The 16,835-nt window shown below is 36.3% G+C and overlaps 3 protein-coding genes across 4 annotated transcripts; 2 read left to right on the top strand and 1 right to left on the bottom strand.

The window, feature by feature from the left end:
- The first annotated feature begins 40 nt into the window (after positions 1–40).
- On the top strand, positions 41–2,417 carry Trax (Translin associated factor X). Its single transcript, XM_073091236.1, has 4 exons — positions 41–236; positions 759–975; positions 1,301–1,722; positions 2,059–2,417. Exons 1-4 carry the CDS (start codon positions 224–226, stop codon positions 2,235–2,237), a joined length of 831 nt encoding a protein of 276 aa, XP_072947337.1. The 5' UTR covers positions 41–223; the 3' UTR covers positions 2,238–2,417.
- Positions 2,418–2,991: 574 nt separating this feature from the next.
- On the bottom strand, positions 2,992–11,131 carry LOC140755911 (aprataxin and PNK-like factor). 2 transcript variants are annotated; one of them, XM_073091264.1, is made up of 7 exons: positions 10,942–11,131; positions 10,401–10,472; positions 9,057–9,597; positions 8,124–8,302; positions 6,060–6,151; positions 4,095–4,270; positions 2,992–3,234 (listed from the first exon to the last, which is right to left on the bottom strand). In XM_073091264.1, the coding sequence occupies exons 1-7, from the start codon at positions 11,029–11,031 to the stop codon at positions 3,038–3,040; spliced, it is 1,347 nt and encodes a 448-aa protein (XP_072947365.1). In that variant the 5' UTR covers positions 11,032–11,131; the 3' UTR covers positions 2,992–3,037. The 2 variants fall into 2 exon arrangements, with proteins under 2 accessions (XP_072947365.1, XP_072947366.1); XM_073091265.1 differs by lacking the exon at positions 2,992–3,234 and adding an exon at positions 3,436–3,760 and having other exon boundaries at positions 10,942–11,129.
- Positions 11,132–11,967: 836 nt separating this feature from the next.
- Positions 11,968–15,458, top strand: LOC140756016 (oxysterol-binding protein-related protein 11). Its single transcript, XM_073091408.1, has 4 exons — positions 11,968–12,406; positions 12,723–12,884; positions 14,296–14,472; positions 14,753–15,458. Exons 1-4 carry the CDS (start codon positions 12,218–12,220, stop codon positions 14,861–14,863), a joined length of 639 nt encoding a protein of 212 aa, XP_072947509.1. The 5' UTR covers positions 11,968–12,217; the 3' UTR covers positions 14,864–15,458.
- Positions 15,459–16,835: the final 1,377 nt, after the last annotated feature.

Raw genomic sequence — 16,835 nt, 5'->3', positions numbered from 1 at the left:
GTCAGCAGTTATGTTATCAAAATATGACAATAGGAGTCACAGACGATAAATGACAACAAATTAAAGAGTCCAGATGATTGTTTTTGTTTATGTTTGTGGATGCGGGTTGCGCTTGCGAAATTAAATTAACATATTTTGCAAGTTTTAAGTATTCCAGAAAAATATAAACTGTAAAAACTGATACTAGAATAAAAAATCGATTCAAAACAAAATCAAATTAAGTATGTCTTCTCGAGGTATGTTATAACTTTGTAATTATTAACTTTTAAATATTGTTTTACAAACTGTGTTATTTTCGCCATATTTGTAATATTTCCGTTTTCCTAATAAGATCTTCTCCTTGTAGCTCGACAATGCTGCTCCTTTACTACAATTTCCGATTTCGAATCTTAAATAATCTACCAAGTCCATCTAACCTACAATATTCACATTATAACTAACTATTATTTACGCCAACAAAACATTGAATGAATTAAATTTTATTATTATCCGGCATTAAATGTTTTCATAAGGCCTTGTTTCGGTCGTCTAAGAATAACAAGTGAGAAGTGTTTACGCCATATTCCTCCATGCCATGGGTAGATATTATACTTTGCTAACAGTTTTAAAAGAAACAGGTAGTACCTGGGATTCAAAAACTAGTTTTAGAACCCTAGCATGAGATGCATATTTTTGCAGTTCTAGGCCCTCAGTGATCTTTTTTTTTTGTATAATGCTTGTATTATATGTATTTCCTGTAAACTAGAATATATTTGCAGGTAGATACCGTGGTAACCGCAATCGCAACCAGCAGTCGTGTTCGTCGCGGGAGCCGGGCGTCGCGCTGGCACCCGACAGCCCGGTTCTCGCCATGTTCAGGAGCGCGGCAGTCAAGCTCAACGCCCGCCAGGACCGCCACGAGAGACTCGTCAAACTGTCTCGAGATATCACCATTGAAAGCAAACGGATCATCTTCCTACTGCACTCAGCCATTTCGTAAGTGTGAGGAAGTTTCTTTTAACTTCTTAGTTAGCACCTTTGTGGTACAGCAATTTGCCATTGTGGCCTCTATAGATAAAGATGGGAATGACTGGCACATAAAATTTCAGTGCATAGAACTTACATTGTTCTTCTTAAATATTGTCTCAGCTTGCTCAGCAGCTCAAAATTACTGATGTCTGGTAAAATTAAAATTTTCTCCAATTTTTCCATTCCCTCTTACTCTATTCTAGAACCCTGAACTTCTATTATTCTAACTCTTAAATACATTATGATATTACATTAGTGAATTATTTAAATTTCATCTACTTACTATTTTTAGGAAAGAATCTACAGAGAAAGCAGTAAGTGAAGCTAAGGAACGTTTAAATAAACTTCTGAAGGGACCCATTAAGTCTGTCGGCTTGGAACTCGAAAACAGTGCAGCCTACTTGCATTCTCATGCCGTCACAGCAGGCTTCCAGGAGTTCATTGAAGCCAGAACATTATGTTCTTTGATGGAGAGCAGATACATAGTTACTTATGACGAAGTGAAAAAGGAGTTTCAGAATACAGTCAAAGATAGTGATGAAGCAGAAGAAAGGACAGTGACCACTTTGTTGCCATGTACTGACTATATTCTAGGGATCTCAGACTTGACTGGAGAGCTGATGAGACGAGCCATCAATAGCATTTCCAGTGGTGATAGTGAAGAGTGTTTCTATGTGTGTCAAGTTGTCAGAGACTTGTACACTGGATATTTAGGTATGTATTTACTTAATGCAAATGTGATCATTATCATTACTAATCAATTGTAGTTAAAAATTAAGAAAAGTTCATTTTAAATCTTATGAGGTAAAATGGTTTATTATATAGAATTGCCTATTGACATTTGTAACCAACAAGAAAATATTTGTCTTACCTGGCCATAGTTGCTTGGCTACCTGTGTGTACTTAAATTGTAATATCTCATTGAAATAATTTGTGTCTCCTCTCTCCCTTACCTCACTTTTCAAACCACAACACTGTTGTTATTGAACAAAAATAGGTGTGACACGGAGTCAAAATGCATGCCTATAAATGTGCATTGATATCTCTCAGGTCTGTACCGCATCGGCAAGGAGTTAGCGCGCAAGATGAACACGACGCGCAACAACGTGGCGAAGGTCGAGGCGGCGGTGTACGCGCTGCGGCTGCGCGGCGGGGAGGCGCCGCCGCTGCTGCTGCTCACGCGCCTGCCCGAGCCCGAACACCACTCGGACGACGAGGGCTTCTACTAATAAACTGTTTTAACTACCGCCTCGTTTGTACTGCAAGACAAGGTCCTCCCGTCGACAAATCCCTAATCAACTGTTTTAACTGCCACCTCTTTTGTACTGCAAAACAAGCTCCTCCCGTCAACAAATCCTTAATAAACTGTTTTAAGTACCACCTCATCTACTAATAAACTGTTTTAATTACCACCGCCTCTCACTCTAATATTGAAATCCTGCAGTTTCCAAAATAAAATGCAAGAATGTTAACCGACACAAATTCGAACACAAACGAACAATTACATCAAGACCTGCAATTCAGCACAGTGAGGCAAGAAATAGTACGACATACTAAAACCTACCAGAAGAGAACCAACACCCACCTACTATTCATTGTCCAGAGGTGTGACAGATCGTAGTAAACATATATAAAAAAAAAAACTACCACCAGGTTTGTACTGCGACACAAGTTCCTCCCGTCAACAAATTCTACATAGAATTTTTAAACTTGACTGCACCGCCGGATTTAGTGTGCAGGCCCTCAGGATGAAGAAGTAGTAGCTCTACTTACCTTCCCTTAAATCTGGCTCTTGTTGAGTGCATGAAATTTTTCATAATAGCCCATTGGTTTAATGTCTAAGTCAAAATTTGACTTATAATTCTACTTGTATAATTTGATACACCATGTTATTACACTATCAATAATCTCTTACTACAAATTACAAGTAGGCTGCGTCATTTATTGACGATGGTCTATACCTAAATAATTAAAACAAAACGATGTATTTTATAAACTTTACTCATCTTTTAAAATCTGACATAATACATTAATCGATAGTTCCTGTAAACTCGCTGGACGGTTCCCACTCGTCTGACTCCTCATCTGTTTTGAAAGGGTCACTATCAGACTCGTTGGAGTCGCTCCAGCTAACTTTCGCGACAGTTTTCCGAGCTCGCTTGCTGGTTACCACGAGATCTTGAGGTGGTGTGTCACTGCGCTTACGATTCCGATTTTTCTTATCACCTGTTAAATCATAAACAACTTGGCGAATCTAATAGGTATACAATTATATGGAAATACAGTTAAAGGCACTACATACTACATCAAGAATATAATTATGTCGTACATTTATATACAAAGTTATTCACCGTTTGTTTATGATTTAACATGATGTTTTAACATTATCACATTTCTAACAATACATACATAATTCTTTATAACATCAACTAACAGTAAAATTCAATCATATTGCGACCGTCTGCCTGCCTGACATCAAACTTTGGAAATGCTATGATGGTCAACATACCACCATATAATTGTCAGCTTTGCTCAAATATTACTTATATAGGGAAATCTAAGACTTAAGTATTCTATGGCCATAATTTATTTTAGAAATCATAATCAGAATCGGCGCTGTGTTCGGAGCGGTCTGTGTCGGAGTCGACGGGGTTCCCGTCAGAATCCTCCGCCACAATACGATTGTCGTACACCTTAACTGTATGCGCGTTGATGTAGTATACATTGCCTTGTCTGTATAACACTCGTGAATCTGTAAAATTTAATATGTGTGGTGAGTAATAGTCTTGGGCGTAATAGTTAGCAACTCCAACACGAACTAGTTCGCTCGTTTAGTTCGTCTGCTCCCAGCTGCTTACGAACAGTTGGAAACTGAAGAACAGATGAACTAAAAGAGCGAAAGTTCGCCTTTTTTTGAATCAATTTGTAGATTTATTGTATGTACAAATAAATATATTGTGAATTAAGTGAATTAAGGAAAGTTGAAGGTATTGTAGGACATACGTAAGTAATGCTCCCGAAACCATTCTATTAAAAGTGTTCCTTAGTAGCTATATTATAAAAAAAGCGTGTAAAAAGGTACGTACCTCGTTGTCGGTTCGGGGGTGGGGGTTGCTGCGGGCCGGCGGGGTGTTCGTGGTCCCGCCAGTGGCGCGCGTCCCGCTTGGCGCAGGCGGCGCCCCACGGGCACGGCGCCCGCGCCCCCGCGCCCCAGTCCGCGTCGCGCGGGTGGCTGTACTGCGCCAGGTGTAGCGGGTTACGTCTGCAATCACGTACATTCACTTGGTATACTTCCTTGTTTAGGCTTGTTTCTTAACCACTAGGCAGTGATAGCCTTTCCGGGACCAGAATAGGGCTACGGTCGTTAGAGGCGACTTAAAAGGGGGCTTCTGGAGTTGCGGGTGGCAAGAGTGGGAGCTCGAACCGCCCGCCCAGCGGCCCCGGGAAGGACGGCGGTATGTGTGGTCGCATACCGTCGTACGCACCAGACGGTGTGGCGAGCGTTAAGCTCATCTGGGCGGAGCCCGACGGGCCAACGCGCTAAAAGGACTCCGGTTGCATTTCTTTGGAGATCCCGGAGCCCTCTACGCAGCGCCGAGGACGGCCATCTGGGGTGTTTTACTGCGGTAAGAATCCCACATAACTCTGTGTCGCTCCCACGGCACCGGGTACCTTATGAAGGTTTCCCCCTCGACAACAAAAAAAAAACGAAAAAGGAAAAAAAGCAGTGATAGCCTAGTGGTTAAGAAACTCGGCCTCTCGATCGAGGGGTCCGAGATTCAAATCCCAGGCACCTCTGATTTTTCAAAATTATGTATTATAAATTAATAATTATAACTTGCTAAACGGTGAAGGAAAACATCGCGAGGAAACCTGCATATGAATGCAATGCAATGCAATGAACCTGAGATTTATAAAAAAAAATCTCTAAGGTATGTGAAGTCTAGCAATATGCACTTGGCCAGCGCGGTGGACTATGGCCTGATCCTTCTCATTATGAGAGGAGACCCGTGCCCAGCAGTGGGACAATGGTTGATGGGAGGTGGGATAATGGGTTGATGACAATGATGACCAAAGGGATAAAACCTATTATAGTCCACGCCAAACTGCTAGTCCACTCTGAAGTTTGAAGAATTTGAAGGTGGTAGAACCCTTTGTGGTTCGACTCCGACGGCACCACCGCCACACCTATTTCAACCTAATAACAGCAGTGTTAAGCGCTGCTGTGTTCCGGTTTGAAGGGTGTGGTAAGGGAGACAGACTTTTCCGAGGCGTGCCAGCTTAGTCCTCAGGGGTAGCGGCGCATCTGTGGCCCACCTCAGGTAGGAATATCTAATCCTATCTGGGGTTGATTACAGATGTCCATGGGCGGCAGTAGCCACTTACCATCAGGTGGACTGCATGCTCGTCTGCTACTCTTATATTATAAAAAAAAAAAAAAAAAAAAAAAAAAAAAAAAAAAAAAAAAAAAAAAAAAAAAAAAGTTGTTCCGAGCAGGTAGTCATACAATTTGCTATGGCATCGCGATTCATTTCTATGTTCAGAGCGGCCTAGCAGTTTTACGCGTTATACTTTGTTGCTTAGGGTTCCATACCCAAAGGGTCAAAAAGGAACCCTATTACTAATCCTCTACTGTATCTGTCACAGGACTCTATCTCCTGTACCGTACCTTTTTTACCCAACTATTATGGTATGGTAATGTTTTTCGAGCGCATGTTTCATCTCGGTGAATATTCCTTTGATATACCTAAACCAGCCTAAAGAGCTTGACGGATTTTAACATATGAGATGTTGATGAATTCGTCTCTTGAGGGATAAAATAAGTGATCGGATTTTTGTTTTTATAATATACAAATAACAAGTGAGCATGCAATTAAAGATAACAGTCTAGTTGTGACGCCGTAAATGAGTGAGTCAGATCTTGCTTACCACACCATATAGAAATAGCAATCAAGAATGTATATGATAACCGGCTGCTACCTCAATTAATACCAAATCAAAAGACGGCATTGCAAATAAATATTATTTGAATATAAAGAAAAATCAATCACCTGTAACAATTTGCGCCATACATGCATCGTTCACGGAGAGGCGCCTGTGGCAATGCATTGGGTTTAGCATCATCATTTGAGTTGGAAGAACCCTGAAAAAGAAATGTCATGTTATTCATACAAATAGCCATGCCTAATTCTATGTATACAATTGTATACAACAAATACCTTTCATGAAATTGACTTGAAACATTATTGTTTTTGTACTCAGAGTTAGCTCGAGGTCAATCAGATGACCAGTAGGTATGGACTCCATTGACCACACAAAATACTGATAAAAAGATGAGGTGTCAAGGGACACCCGGATGGAACGAAGTTCCTTTCGATTAATTAGTGAAGGAATTGTTTTTTTATTATTTATTATGTACAAAAAACCTGTATACACTCAAAAAAAAAATAAACGTTGCGACACCACACTGTTCAATGCAAAATAGAAAGACGAAACGAAAATAATTGGCTTGCTTTCTATGAGTGAGAGAGAGAGATAAGACAGAGAAACACGCGCACGGTTTACAACTATAGCAACAAGTGTCATTACAACTTTTGGTCTTAATTTTTTCCGTGTAGGCCCCTTAGTCCAGGAGGAATTGGCGCATGAGTACCGAAAACTATTCCACCTCAATTTTTTTATGCGATCCTCTTTAAATTGTCCTACTGGTGAAATAAATGCATGTTGCCATGGGGCAACCCCGTGCTATATTGTTTAAACTGAAATTGTTTAAACAATTGCAAGGAATTGTTATTTTTCAACCGGACAAATTTTTTTTATATTCTTTATTGAAATACGAATAAAAAAAGTCCTATGACTTTTCACGATAAAGTTAATATTTTTAGAGATATGAATTTTTAAAGGTTCGAAAAATCTCAAATTTGGGTACTTTTGACCCATGAAAAATATATTAAAAAAAATATATATAAATAATATATTTTTTTTAATTCTTTATACAATAGTTAATAATATTCTTAATAGAGACTTTTAAAAATTTTATTGTTTATACCTGTTTTATAATTGTTAATTTCACGCGCTCACAAGTATGCGCCGCTTACCTTTAAGTATCGCCGTCTCTCTCTATGATAATAACTATGATAATAACAAAAAAATAATATAAACTGATAAAAAAGTAATTTTATTTACATGTTCCGATTCATGCTTAAATAACTTTCGTAAAATTGATTTCAGAAAAAAATTTATGAGAAACAAATTGTAGACAATTTAATTATTAATAACATTGCTCTCTTTAACAATCTTGATAAAGTTAATAGTTTTTAAGATAAATGATAAATAATGATTCAGGACATAGAGAGGCCGATGCAGCGTATGAGTCAAGAGAGACGGCGATACTTAAAGGTAAGCGGCGCATACTTGTGAGCGCGTGAAATTAACAATTATAAAACAGGTATAAACAATAAAATTTTTAAAAGTCTCTATTAAGAATATTATTAACTATTGTATAAAGAATTAAAAAAAATATATTATTTATATATATTTTTTTTTAATATATTTTTCATGGGTCAAAAGTACCCAAATTTGAGATTTTTCGAACCTTTAAAAATTCATATCTCTAAAAATATTAACTTTATCGTGAAAAGTCATAGGACTTTTTTTATTCGTATTTCAATAAAGAATATAAAAAAAATTTGTCCGGTTGAAAAATAACAATTCCTTGCAATTGTTTAAACAATTTCAGTTTAAACAATATGGCACGGGGTTGCCCCATGGCAACATGCATTTATTTCACCAGTAGGACAATTTAAAGAGGATCGCATAAAAAAATTGAGGTGGAATAGTTTTCGGTACTCATGCGCCAATTCCTCCTGGACTACCTTTCGCAACGCGCGTTAACGAACTTCGTTCCAAAATAAAAACCTCTCCAATGAAATATAAAAAATAAGTCTTATCTCTAAAGGCATTGAGTTAGCAGTAGCACATTATTACTATTAATTCTCGAAGTTTATAACAGGAAACACAAATCTACACTCTGATTGATAAGAGAGATAAATTATTTAAGCATGTGCGAATTGATTAAATATTCAAAAATAAGTAGTACTCCATTGGATACTTACAGCCTGGTCACGATTTACATTTGGTTTTACATCCGGTTTCTCTTCTGTATCGGACTTAGGCTTCTTGGCCTCATCACTTTTGTCAGCCTCATCAACTTCTAGCGGCCTTTTTAAAGGAGAACTTGATTCTGAAGATTGCCCTGGTTCATTTGTGCTCGCGTCTTCTTGCTGATTCGTCACTGCAAAATGCAAATATTAAAAATAATAATAAATGCAAGTAAGACAGAATCACATTTCACAAGTATCATACAACAGGAAATATGAGACTTTCCTGTTTACATAGTAATCTTGCCGTTCTCCTTATTGGTAAACCTATGCTATGCTGTACAATAATATTTTTTTCAGGTGTTCGCGTGCGGCATATTATATTATAATGCATGAATTTATGTTTTAGAATGCACCCCCACATATCTTTTGTTTAAATTAATTTATACTTTGAAGTGCTACATGTCAAACATGTATAGTAAAAATTGTATGAGTCTTGATTAATTTTATTTTTTATCTAAAAGTTTGGATTAAAAATAATTCAGGCAGTTAATATTGGTGTAGTAGACGAGCATGCAGTCTGCCTGATGGTAAGCGGCTACTGCCGCCCATGGACATCTGTAATCAACCCCAGATAGGATATAGATATTCCTACCTAATGCAAATGCACCACTACCCCTGAGGACTAAGCAGGAACATTTCGAAAAATATGTCTGCCTTACCACACACTTCAAACCAAAAGACAGTAGCGCTTATCACTGCTGTTATGAGGCAGAAATAGATGTGGTAGAAGGGTTCTATTACCTTCAAAACTGGTAACATAGCTCCATTTTAAAAATATAGTCTTGCTTTTAATAGTATGTTGGGTATTTTATATAAAAAAAATCTGAAAATGTCCATGCTCTAAAAAGGAAAATATTACCCATGAGTATAATACAGACTACTTACATAATGAAGGTGATCCTGGTTCATCTATATTTGATTCATTCATATTTTCATTTTTTGATGTTGTACTATCGCAATTAGACTGACTTGTGGATGACAGGTGAACATTATCAGGAACGGAATTTTCTTTACAAAAATGATCATCTTTAGGGTTTTCTTCTTTATGTAATTCAGATTGTGAAGATACTTGTGTGCATGTTTCACTATAACTTTGAGTTGATTCTAGTTCCAGATTATTGTTTTCAGAAGTCACTTCCTTATTTACATCTCCACTTACGCAGCCGGCTCCAATAAGTCTGGATTCTGCCTCATCATCTGTTTCTATATCAGAACTGATCGATGTTTCTTCATTTTTTTCTTGAGCTTTATTTTGCACCTCATTATCTTGTACCTTCAGTGGTGCTACATGCAATACTACATACCAGTGGGTAGTGGGTAGCAGACCCAGCATGTCACCAGTATTAAGGCTCACCGAACTATGCTGCTTCAAAACTTGAACCTCCATGGTACCTCCCTTCTTATAGAAACAGGGATTTTCATGCAACTGCAGATTGAATAAAATAGTAGTTTATTGATCTGGTTTATTTGTAAGTTCTATATTGAGAATTGATAACATATCAACAGAAATTATTAATTTTTACAAGTGCTGAGCTGATTATCTAACTAGTTGAGTATTATAAATGTATTGGCCCGTGACAAACTTAATTGTTGTTCCTCCTGAGGTACTCCGGGAGTGCTATGACATGGGCTCTTCAAAAAAGGTACAAAAAGAGGTCTCCTTCAAAGCCGGCGATGCATTGGCGACTCCTCTGGTGTAGCAAATGTCCATAGGCTGCCGCCTATGGACATTGCCATGTCTACTTCCCATCAGGTAGCATGTCTGCTTAATTGTTAGGTTAAACAATAAAAAAAACCTATATAACAACACATGCATTTCATTGATTTACATTATGTAAAAATAAAAATAAGTGAAAAACTATTTTCTTATATTAGTATAGGACACAGTATAGGACTATGATTTTGGTATAAAGGTTATATGGAACAGAATTTATATTAAAAATAATGTCTTATTATCTTTATGTAATATATAATTACATAAAGATAATAAGATTACATTTTTATTCTTAATGTAATATATAATTAGTTATATATAAATATATAGATTATGTACAACATCGTTGAACTGGTTGATACAGAATAAAATTTGCTAGGTATACAAGTACAGACCTGTATTTGTATTGTACTCAATACAAATACAGGTCTAGACTAATAGTCTTTAACTTAAGGAAAAGTGATTCTTTTCGCACTTTAATACATTTGAAAATGACGTTTACAGAGTTTACATACCGCTGTTACTATCAATGAATCATCGGTAACCTTGAGCTGACCATGTTTCCTAGAAACCCTTGCGTCATACACCTGCAACAAGTTAACAACACCTAATAACACTACTACTTATTTCTACCTAATAACAGCAGTGTTAAGCGCTGCTGTGTTCCGGTTTGAAGGGTGTGGTAAGGGAGACAGACTTTTCCGAGGCGTTCCAGCTTAGTCCTCAGGGGTAGCGGCGCATCTGTGGCCGACCTCAGGTAGGAATATCTAATCCTATCTGGGGTTGATTACAGATGTCCATGGGCGGCAGTAGCCACTTACCATCAGGTGGACTGCATGCTCGTCTGCTACTCTTATATAATAAAAAAAAAAAAAAAAAAAAAACAATTGCAAAATTTTCAAACAAAATATTGCGCTTACAAACTTATATAAAAGAAAATACTCAAACAAGAAAATACTCTTTAATACAAGAAAACAAGAAAATACTTTTTAATATGCGTATTAAGGAAAATTTGGTATTATTAAGAGACGTAGAGATATCGTGTATTGCACTTACTCCGAAGAGTTTTCCACGACCTAGGACATAATTGCCAGAGGGTAAAGTTATTTTTTTATCAGTATCGTTGTTAATTAATTGGCATGCCATGTTTATTTTCACTAAACCGAAACATAACAAAATCAAAGCTATTAAAAGTTGAAAAGTTCAAAACGGCTAAATGTCAAATTATTATTATGACATATACAAATACATTACAATGAATCACACAGACCAGAGTTTCCACTTAAAAAAAACATGATGATTTTAATAGAATATAATCTCATGAGTTCTTTCATTTTTATTTACCTCAACGATCCTAGTATTATATAATATGTTATCTTTATTATTTCTTGAAGGAAGAATATGCTAAAAAAATTATCCGTCCCCACCTCATAGGTTACTCTTTGCCATAGAGTATTATTATATTATACATGTTAATTATTATATTATACATGTTATAGAGAGGCAACTCTACGTATTTTTTGTCCCCCCTAAAGCGCCCCTAGTGCCCTGCCCCAGAACTACTCATGGGTTTTACATACATACGTATAGATACCTATTATATATTCATTATATGTATTAAAATTGGGTATATTATAAGTTGTATCTTCAAAAAACGAACTATAAATGACTGTGTTCCAAAGATTCACACTTACATTATACTTTTTTCTTTCTCAATTTTGATACAAGAACCAAACTACATTTACATACTTAACAAAATTTCAGAAAGATACAAAAATTTGTAACAATGTGAATCTTTGAATCACGCTCGTTTACAGTTGATTTTAAAGATACAACTTACGTGGGAGGTATCAAATATGTACAGTTGTCGCAATGATGTCTCTCTGAAGTGCAAAAACAACTTTTCAAATCAGAAACGATTTACGAAGTTGCGGACATTTGACAACAGACACATCATTTTGACAGTCAACTGTCACTCCGCCGCCATTTTAATTTGAAGTTTCCGGGGCGAGTCGTTACGTAGCGCTAGTATCTGCACAAAAAGTCATTTTGTATGGAAGTGTGCCCCCCTGCTCTTTGCCCACCTCGGTTTCTTTGACATTTCATGACATTTGTAAATTGTAATGTTTATTTAAAATGTTAAGTCAGTCAAAGTTTAGGAATTGATTATTTGGGTGTCTTTTTTAAGATAGATATTTGCTATAAATAAATGTACAAATATCGAAAATTGCCCCATATTAATTACCAAAAAAAGATATGAAGACATATTTGTTATAGAGACGATTTCGTGTACTATACAAGTGTAAGGACTTGAATCAATTGTGACGTGAAAATGATGAAAGCATCAGCTGGCTTATGTTCTCACCGGCCTCTCTCGGGGCAGCTGTACAAGTACACGAATGTGGTGAAGGGGTGGCAGCAGCGCTGGTTCGCAGTGGACCCCGAGACAGGGGTGCTGTCCTACTACTTGTTCGATGGCCCCGGTGACACCGTACAGCCTGGACAACCCGCGAGGGGAGAAGTAAGATATAAGATTTTTACTATTATTAATACTCATTGTTGGTAGGTGTATGTTATCAGCCTGAGATAAGCTTTGTGTATGAAGTCTAACACCCTTGATCGTGCCTTCCAAAGGCACTACTCTTAAACCAATATTTACTTTATATCAGCAGTGTTAATTCTCCTTGTACAATGTAAATCTTGCTGTCAAGAAGTGATATTCATATGCAAAAATCACAAGAAACAGGATGATGATGATTATAAATAAAAATATGTGATTATATTAAAAAAAGAGATTAAAAAAAAGATGAGTATATTAAAAAAAAAAATGTTCTCAGGCACACTTAGCAGCAGCTGTGATATGTCCTAGTGATGAGGATTCCCGCACATTCACCATCAACTGTGCCTCAGGGGATATGCTGAAACTGCGTGCAACTGATGCCCGCGCCAGGCAGGAGTGGGTCAATGGCCTAAGAGCTATTGCTGAAATACATACTAAAGTAAGTTTTCGAATAACACTTTAGTCCCCCTTGTTATATTGTAATGATAGCTTCTCATAACTGAATCTCAATCTGTTGTAATAACTGAATGTCAAATGCTTAAAGTAATGAAAAAAATTATTGAACTGGATATTCTTTTTTATTATTTAATAGTTGCCTTGTGTTTTAATAGTTGCATAATATGCAAGCACAAGATTAATTAATTTTTTTATACTGGTTAATTGTGTCATCATAAGTAAGAGCTTATAATTCATAGTAATCTTATATATTATATATTATCATATTTAACAGTAAGTGGCTATAGCCACACATGGACATCTGTTAGCAACCCCTGATACTGTACTCAATCTAGAACACAAGTGTATTGCTACCCCGGAAGACTAAGCTGGAATGCTTGGGCTAAGTATGTCTCCCTTACCACACTCTTCAAACCAGAACACACCAGGGCTTAACACTGCTATTATTAGGCGCAAATAGATGTAGAGTTGGCGCCACCTGAGTGAATCCAGAGGTTTCCACCACCTTCTATTTGTATTGAGATAAGAATTTAGTTTTTACAACTTAAAGGAATGTAATAGTAATGGCACAGTATAAGGATCTATACAGTATTGTAACTCGGCCCTGTCCTTGAATTATATACCTACAGGGGCGCTGGGCGAGAGTTCGCGTTAGGGCTGCGCGCCTACAGTATTTTAATTACGTCTGACTTTCTTCTAATTTTTTTTATTGTAAATATTAATTTTAGCCTTTACATAGCCACTCCTTGAAGGCAAGAGGTTGACTAACATTTTGTTTTAGTGGAAAATAATAAGTAAATAAATAACTTATAATAAATATGTTGCAAATTAAAATGTAAGAAAAGTGTAGTTATAATTGGTTAATATTAAACGAGAATAGCTTTTGCTAAATTATTATTTGTATATCATTTTCCTTTGTCCTATCCAGTTATTTATTTATGAATCATGGTATTTTGCTCAGTAAAAATTGAAATACCTATCTTTTAAAAAAAGAAACAAATTACAACTTGCATTCCGTGCATTTGTATGAAGACATAATACTATATAGATACTTATACTGTGGTAATGGTGTTTTTTTTTTATAATATAGGAATAGCAGACGAGCATGCAGTCCATCTGATGGTATGTGGCTACTGCCGCCCATGGATATCTGTAATCAACCCCAGATAGGATTACATATTCCTACCTGAGATCGGCCACAGATGCGTCGCTACCCCTGAGGACTAAGCTGGAACGCCTCGGAAAAGTATGTCTAGAGAGACATACCACAACCTTCAAAACGGAACACAGCAGCGCCTGACACTGCTGTTATTAAAGAAATAGATGTGGCGGTGGTGCCGCCGGAGTCGAACCACAAAGGATTCTACCACCTTCAAATGTTCTGTTCTGTTCAGGCAATGGGCGCGAACCCGCCGCTGCAGCCGCGCGAGCAGCTGGCCGTGCACGACGCCATGGCGTCCGCGCGCCAGCAGCTGCAGGCCACCGAGCTCAGCGACGCCGCGCTCGCGCGCTGCATCGAGGCCTCCGACTCGCCCTTCCCGCACACTGACCCTGACTTGCTCATGTTGAAGGTGTGGCTCAATTTTTCTCTGAAAACAGCAGTGCTAAACACAACATGTGTTAGTGATGACGATGGTCCTACTGTGAACTGTGAATATTCCCATATAATTATTGTATAGCCATCTTTATCTTCTAGTAGCATTTTGAAAATATATGACATGGACATCATGGCAAAGACAATGTCCAGTTTCTCCCCACAATATGGGAGGCCCTACACTATATGCAAATGATCAAATCTGGAATCCACTATCCCTGGTACTTATTTTAATAATAAATTTATGTAAATTTCAGGCTACTTCAGCGGCAAGTATGCAGTGCTTGCTGCAATGCCTCGGCATCCTGCTACGGCAGCAACAGTACGCCACCGTCAGCCTCTCCAAGCACTCCGACAATGACCATTAGCTTATGAACTCACTACACTCTGTCCACTATATAACTTTTTGTAGTAAAACAGATTATGTTTACAGCCTGTCAATTTCCATATTTTTCGGTTAATAAATGTATGATATAATTTTTTTTAAATGGTACTTGGGCGCTTTAAACACTGCGAGTTAGTCTTAACAGAACATATCAATAGATCAATACCATGTAAATAAAACTGATTATTTCGCCTATGTACATGATTTTCGTAAAAATCTAAATTTATTTCATTTTATTAATTAGGCGTTATTATGGAAAGTATAGTTATAATAAAAACTTGACTTTAAAATATGGAGGTTGCTACTTATATTCGTGCATTCATTCATAAAAAGAATGCAAAAGAAGTAGAATTATCAATGTAATCAATTAATAGAAAATACATAGCATAGTCCTCAATCAACAATACAATTGGTATTCTTGATTGAAAAGTATAGTGGATGGAGTTAACAGTATATTGATTTAAAATATGATCTCAATTTGTAAATTTTCTATTGTAAATCATGTTTCTTGTCTAATAATATTATGTGATTACAAATGTGTTGATTGATTGCAAACCTAATAATGCTTTTAAGTACCCCCAACTGATTGTGGCTGATTGAAAAATCTACTGGATCTGTTTACGCATACATTTTCCATGCAGTTACAAACCACTTGAAGTATAACTTTTAACATAATTGTAGGTATATGGCAAATATCATAATATTAAATAGCACAATTTCAGGATGTAGTGTAATTAATATGAAAGGAATCTGGCCTGGTTTTGAGTTGAATAAAAAAAAATATTCTATCACAGAGACTATCTTTGTTTTTCGTTTAAAAAAAATATCTATAGCAATAGTTACGATTACAGCTTTTTAAAACAGTGTGTTACTAAAAAAAGATTCATATTCAGCATTTCTTAGCTAACATAATTGTCTACTTGTATATAATACATTGTATATAATTATATGTATATACTTTGCAAAAATTATAATCACCATTATCATAAAATCCTTTTAAATGTAATTACAATCTATTAACAGAATGTTTATTATTCCATTATATGATATATAGTTTCATTATATTTAAAGTTAATTCTACTTTTTTATAACCCTTATTCTTATTTATGAATATATGAACTGTTAGTATGTTAAATATTAAATAAATGGAAAAATACATGTTTTTAATTGATTAATATAGTTTAAATTATTACACATTCTGTGTGGTAAAGATTCTACTTTCAAAGTTTGTATTCCTTTGTTTTAAACATCACTCATATCACTGTCACAAATTTATTGTCCATTAGACTACATTGTATACTATTTTTATTTTATTTTATTATACTTTACTCCATTGTGTCATAATGTGTGATGAAGAATTCAGAACGTTACGCATCGACCCTCGGTATCCTTTTCAAAATCAAACCAAGTAAGTATATCAGAACAAAGTTAGTTAATTTATTTCATAAGTGAAGATCATAAATTAACTTTAAGCACATTTGCTGTTAATCAGGGCATGCTATGACAACTACTGCGATTATTTTAAGTGCACTCGGCTTCTGGGCGACGTGGATGACTGCAAGATATTCAAACGGTACTTTGAGACCATCTGCCCGAACTTCTGGATAGAACACTGGAACGAATTACGAGAGAAAGGAGCCTTCCCAGGACCTATTTAGCTCCTTTAAGTATGCGTGTTGATTGAGAAATAAAAAGCACTCTAAATTATGTTTAGTTTAATTCCCTGCAATAATCTCCAAGTTTTGCCATAGCACGCAGGTTCGCTAATTATTAATCGCGTCAAACACTAAAAATAATATTTTATATGTATAAAAAATACACAAAATTAGGAGCCCTTTGTTATATTTATTATTTTGTGACGAAAACTGCAAGTTTCCTGGGCTGTAGGAAATCTTTAGTTTCTAATATCATTAGCCATCTCCAAACAGGGCAGTACACTGAGGCACTGAAGACAG

This window comes from Epargyreus clarus, unplaced genomic scaffold (genome assembly GCF_041222505.1).
Source record: "Epargyreus clarus isolate Ecla_fem2 unplaced genomic scaffold, WU_Ecla_fem_2.2 ptg000034l, whole genome shotgun sequence".
Taxonomy (NCBI): domain Eukaryota; kingdom Metazoa; phylum Arthropoda; class Insecta; order Lepidoptera; family Hesperiidae; genus Epargyreus; species Epargyreus clarus.
This window is presented reverse-complemented; position numbering and strand designations above follow the sequence as displayed.

What these genes read in the sequence shown, in the direction of transcription:
- LOC140755911 (XM_073091264.1), bottom strand. Translation starts at nt 11,031, where the DNA reads ATGGCATGCCAATTAATTAACAACGATACTGATAAAAAAATAACTTTA. An exon ending in ATTCATTGATAGTAACAGCG is followed by an intron (nt 9,598 to 10,400) that starts GTATGTAAACTC and finishes TTCAATCTGCAG; the next exon opens with TTGCATGAAAATCCCTGTTT. An exon ending in TATGGCGCAAATTGTTACAG is followed by an intron (nt 4,271 to 6,059) that starts GTGATTGATTTT and finishes ACGTGATTGCAG; the next exon opens with ACGTAACCCGCTACACCTGG.
- Trax (XM_073091236.1), top strand. An exon ending in CTACTGCACTCAGCCATTTC is followed by an intron (nt 976 to 1,300) that starts GTAAGTGTGAGG and finishes TACTATTTTTAG; the next exon opens with GAAAGAATCTACAGAGAAAG. An exon ending in CTTGTACACTGGATATTTAG is followed by an intron (nt 1,723 to 2,058) that starts GTATGTATTTAC and finishes GATATCTCTCAG; the next exon opens with GTCTGTACCGCATCGGCAAG.
- LOC140756016 (XM_073091408.1), top strand. Translation starts at nt 12,218, where the DNA reads ATGATGAAAGCATCAGCTGGCTTATGTTCTCACCGGCCTCTCTCGGGG. An exon ending in GACAACCCGCGAGGGGAGAA is followed by an intron (nt 12,407 to 12,722) that starts GTAAGATATAAG and finishes AAATGTTCTCAG; the next exon opens with GCACACTTAGCAGCAGCTGT. An exon ending in TTGCTGAAATACATACTAAA is followed by an intron (nt 12,885 to 14,295) that starts GTAAGTTTTCGA and finishes TGTTCTGTTCAG; the next exon opens with GCAATGGGCGCGAACCCGCC.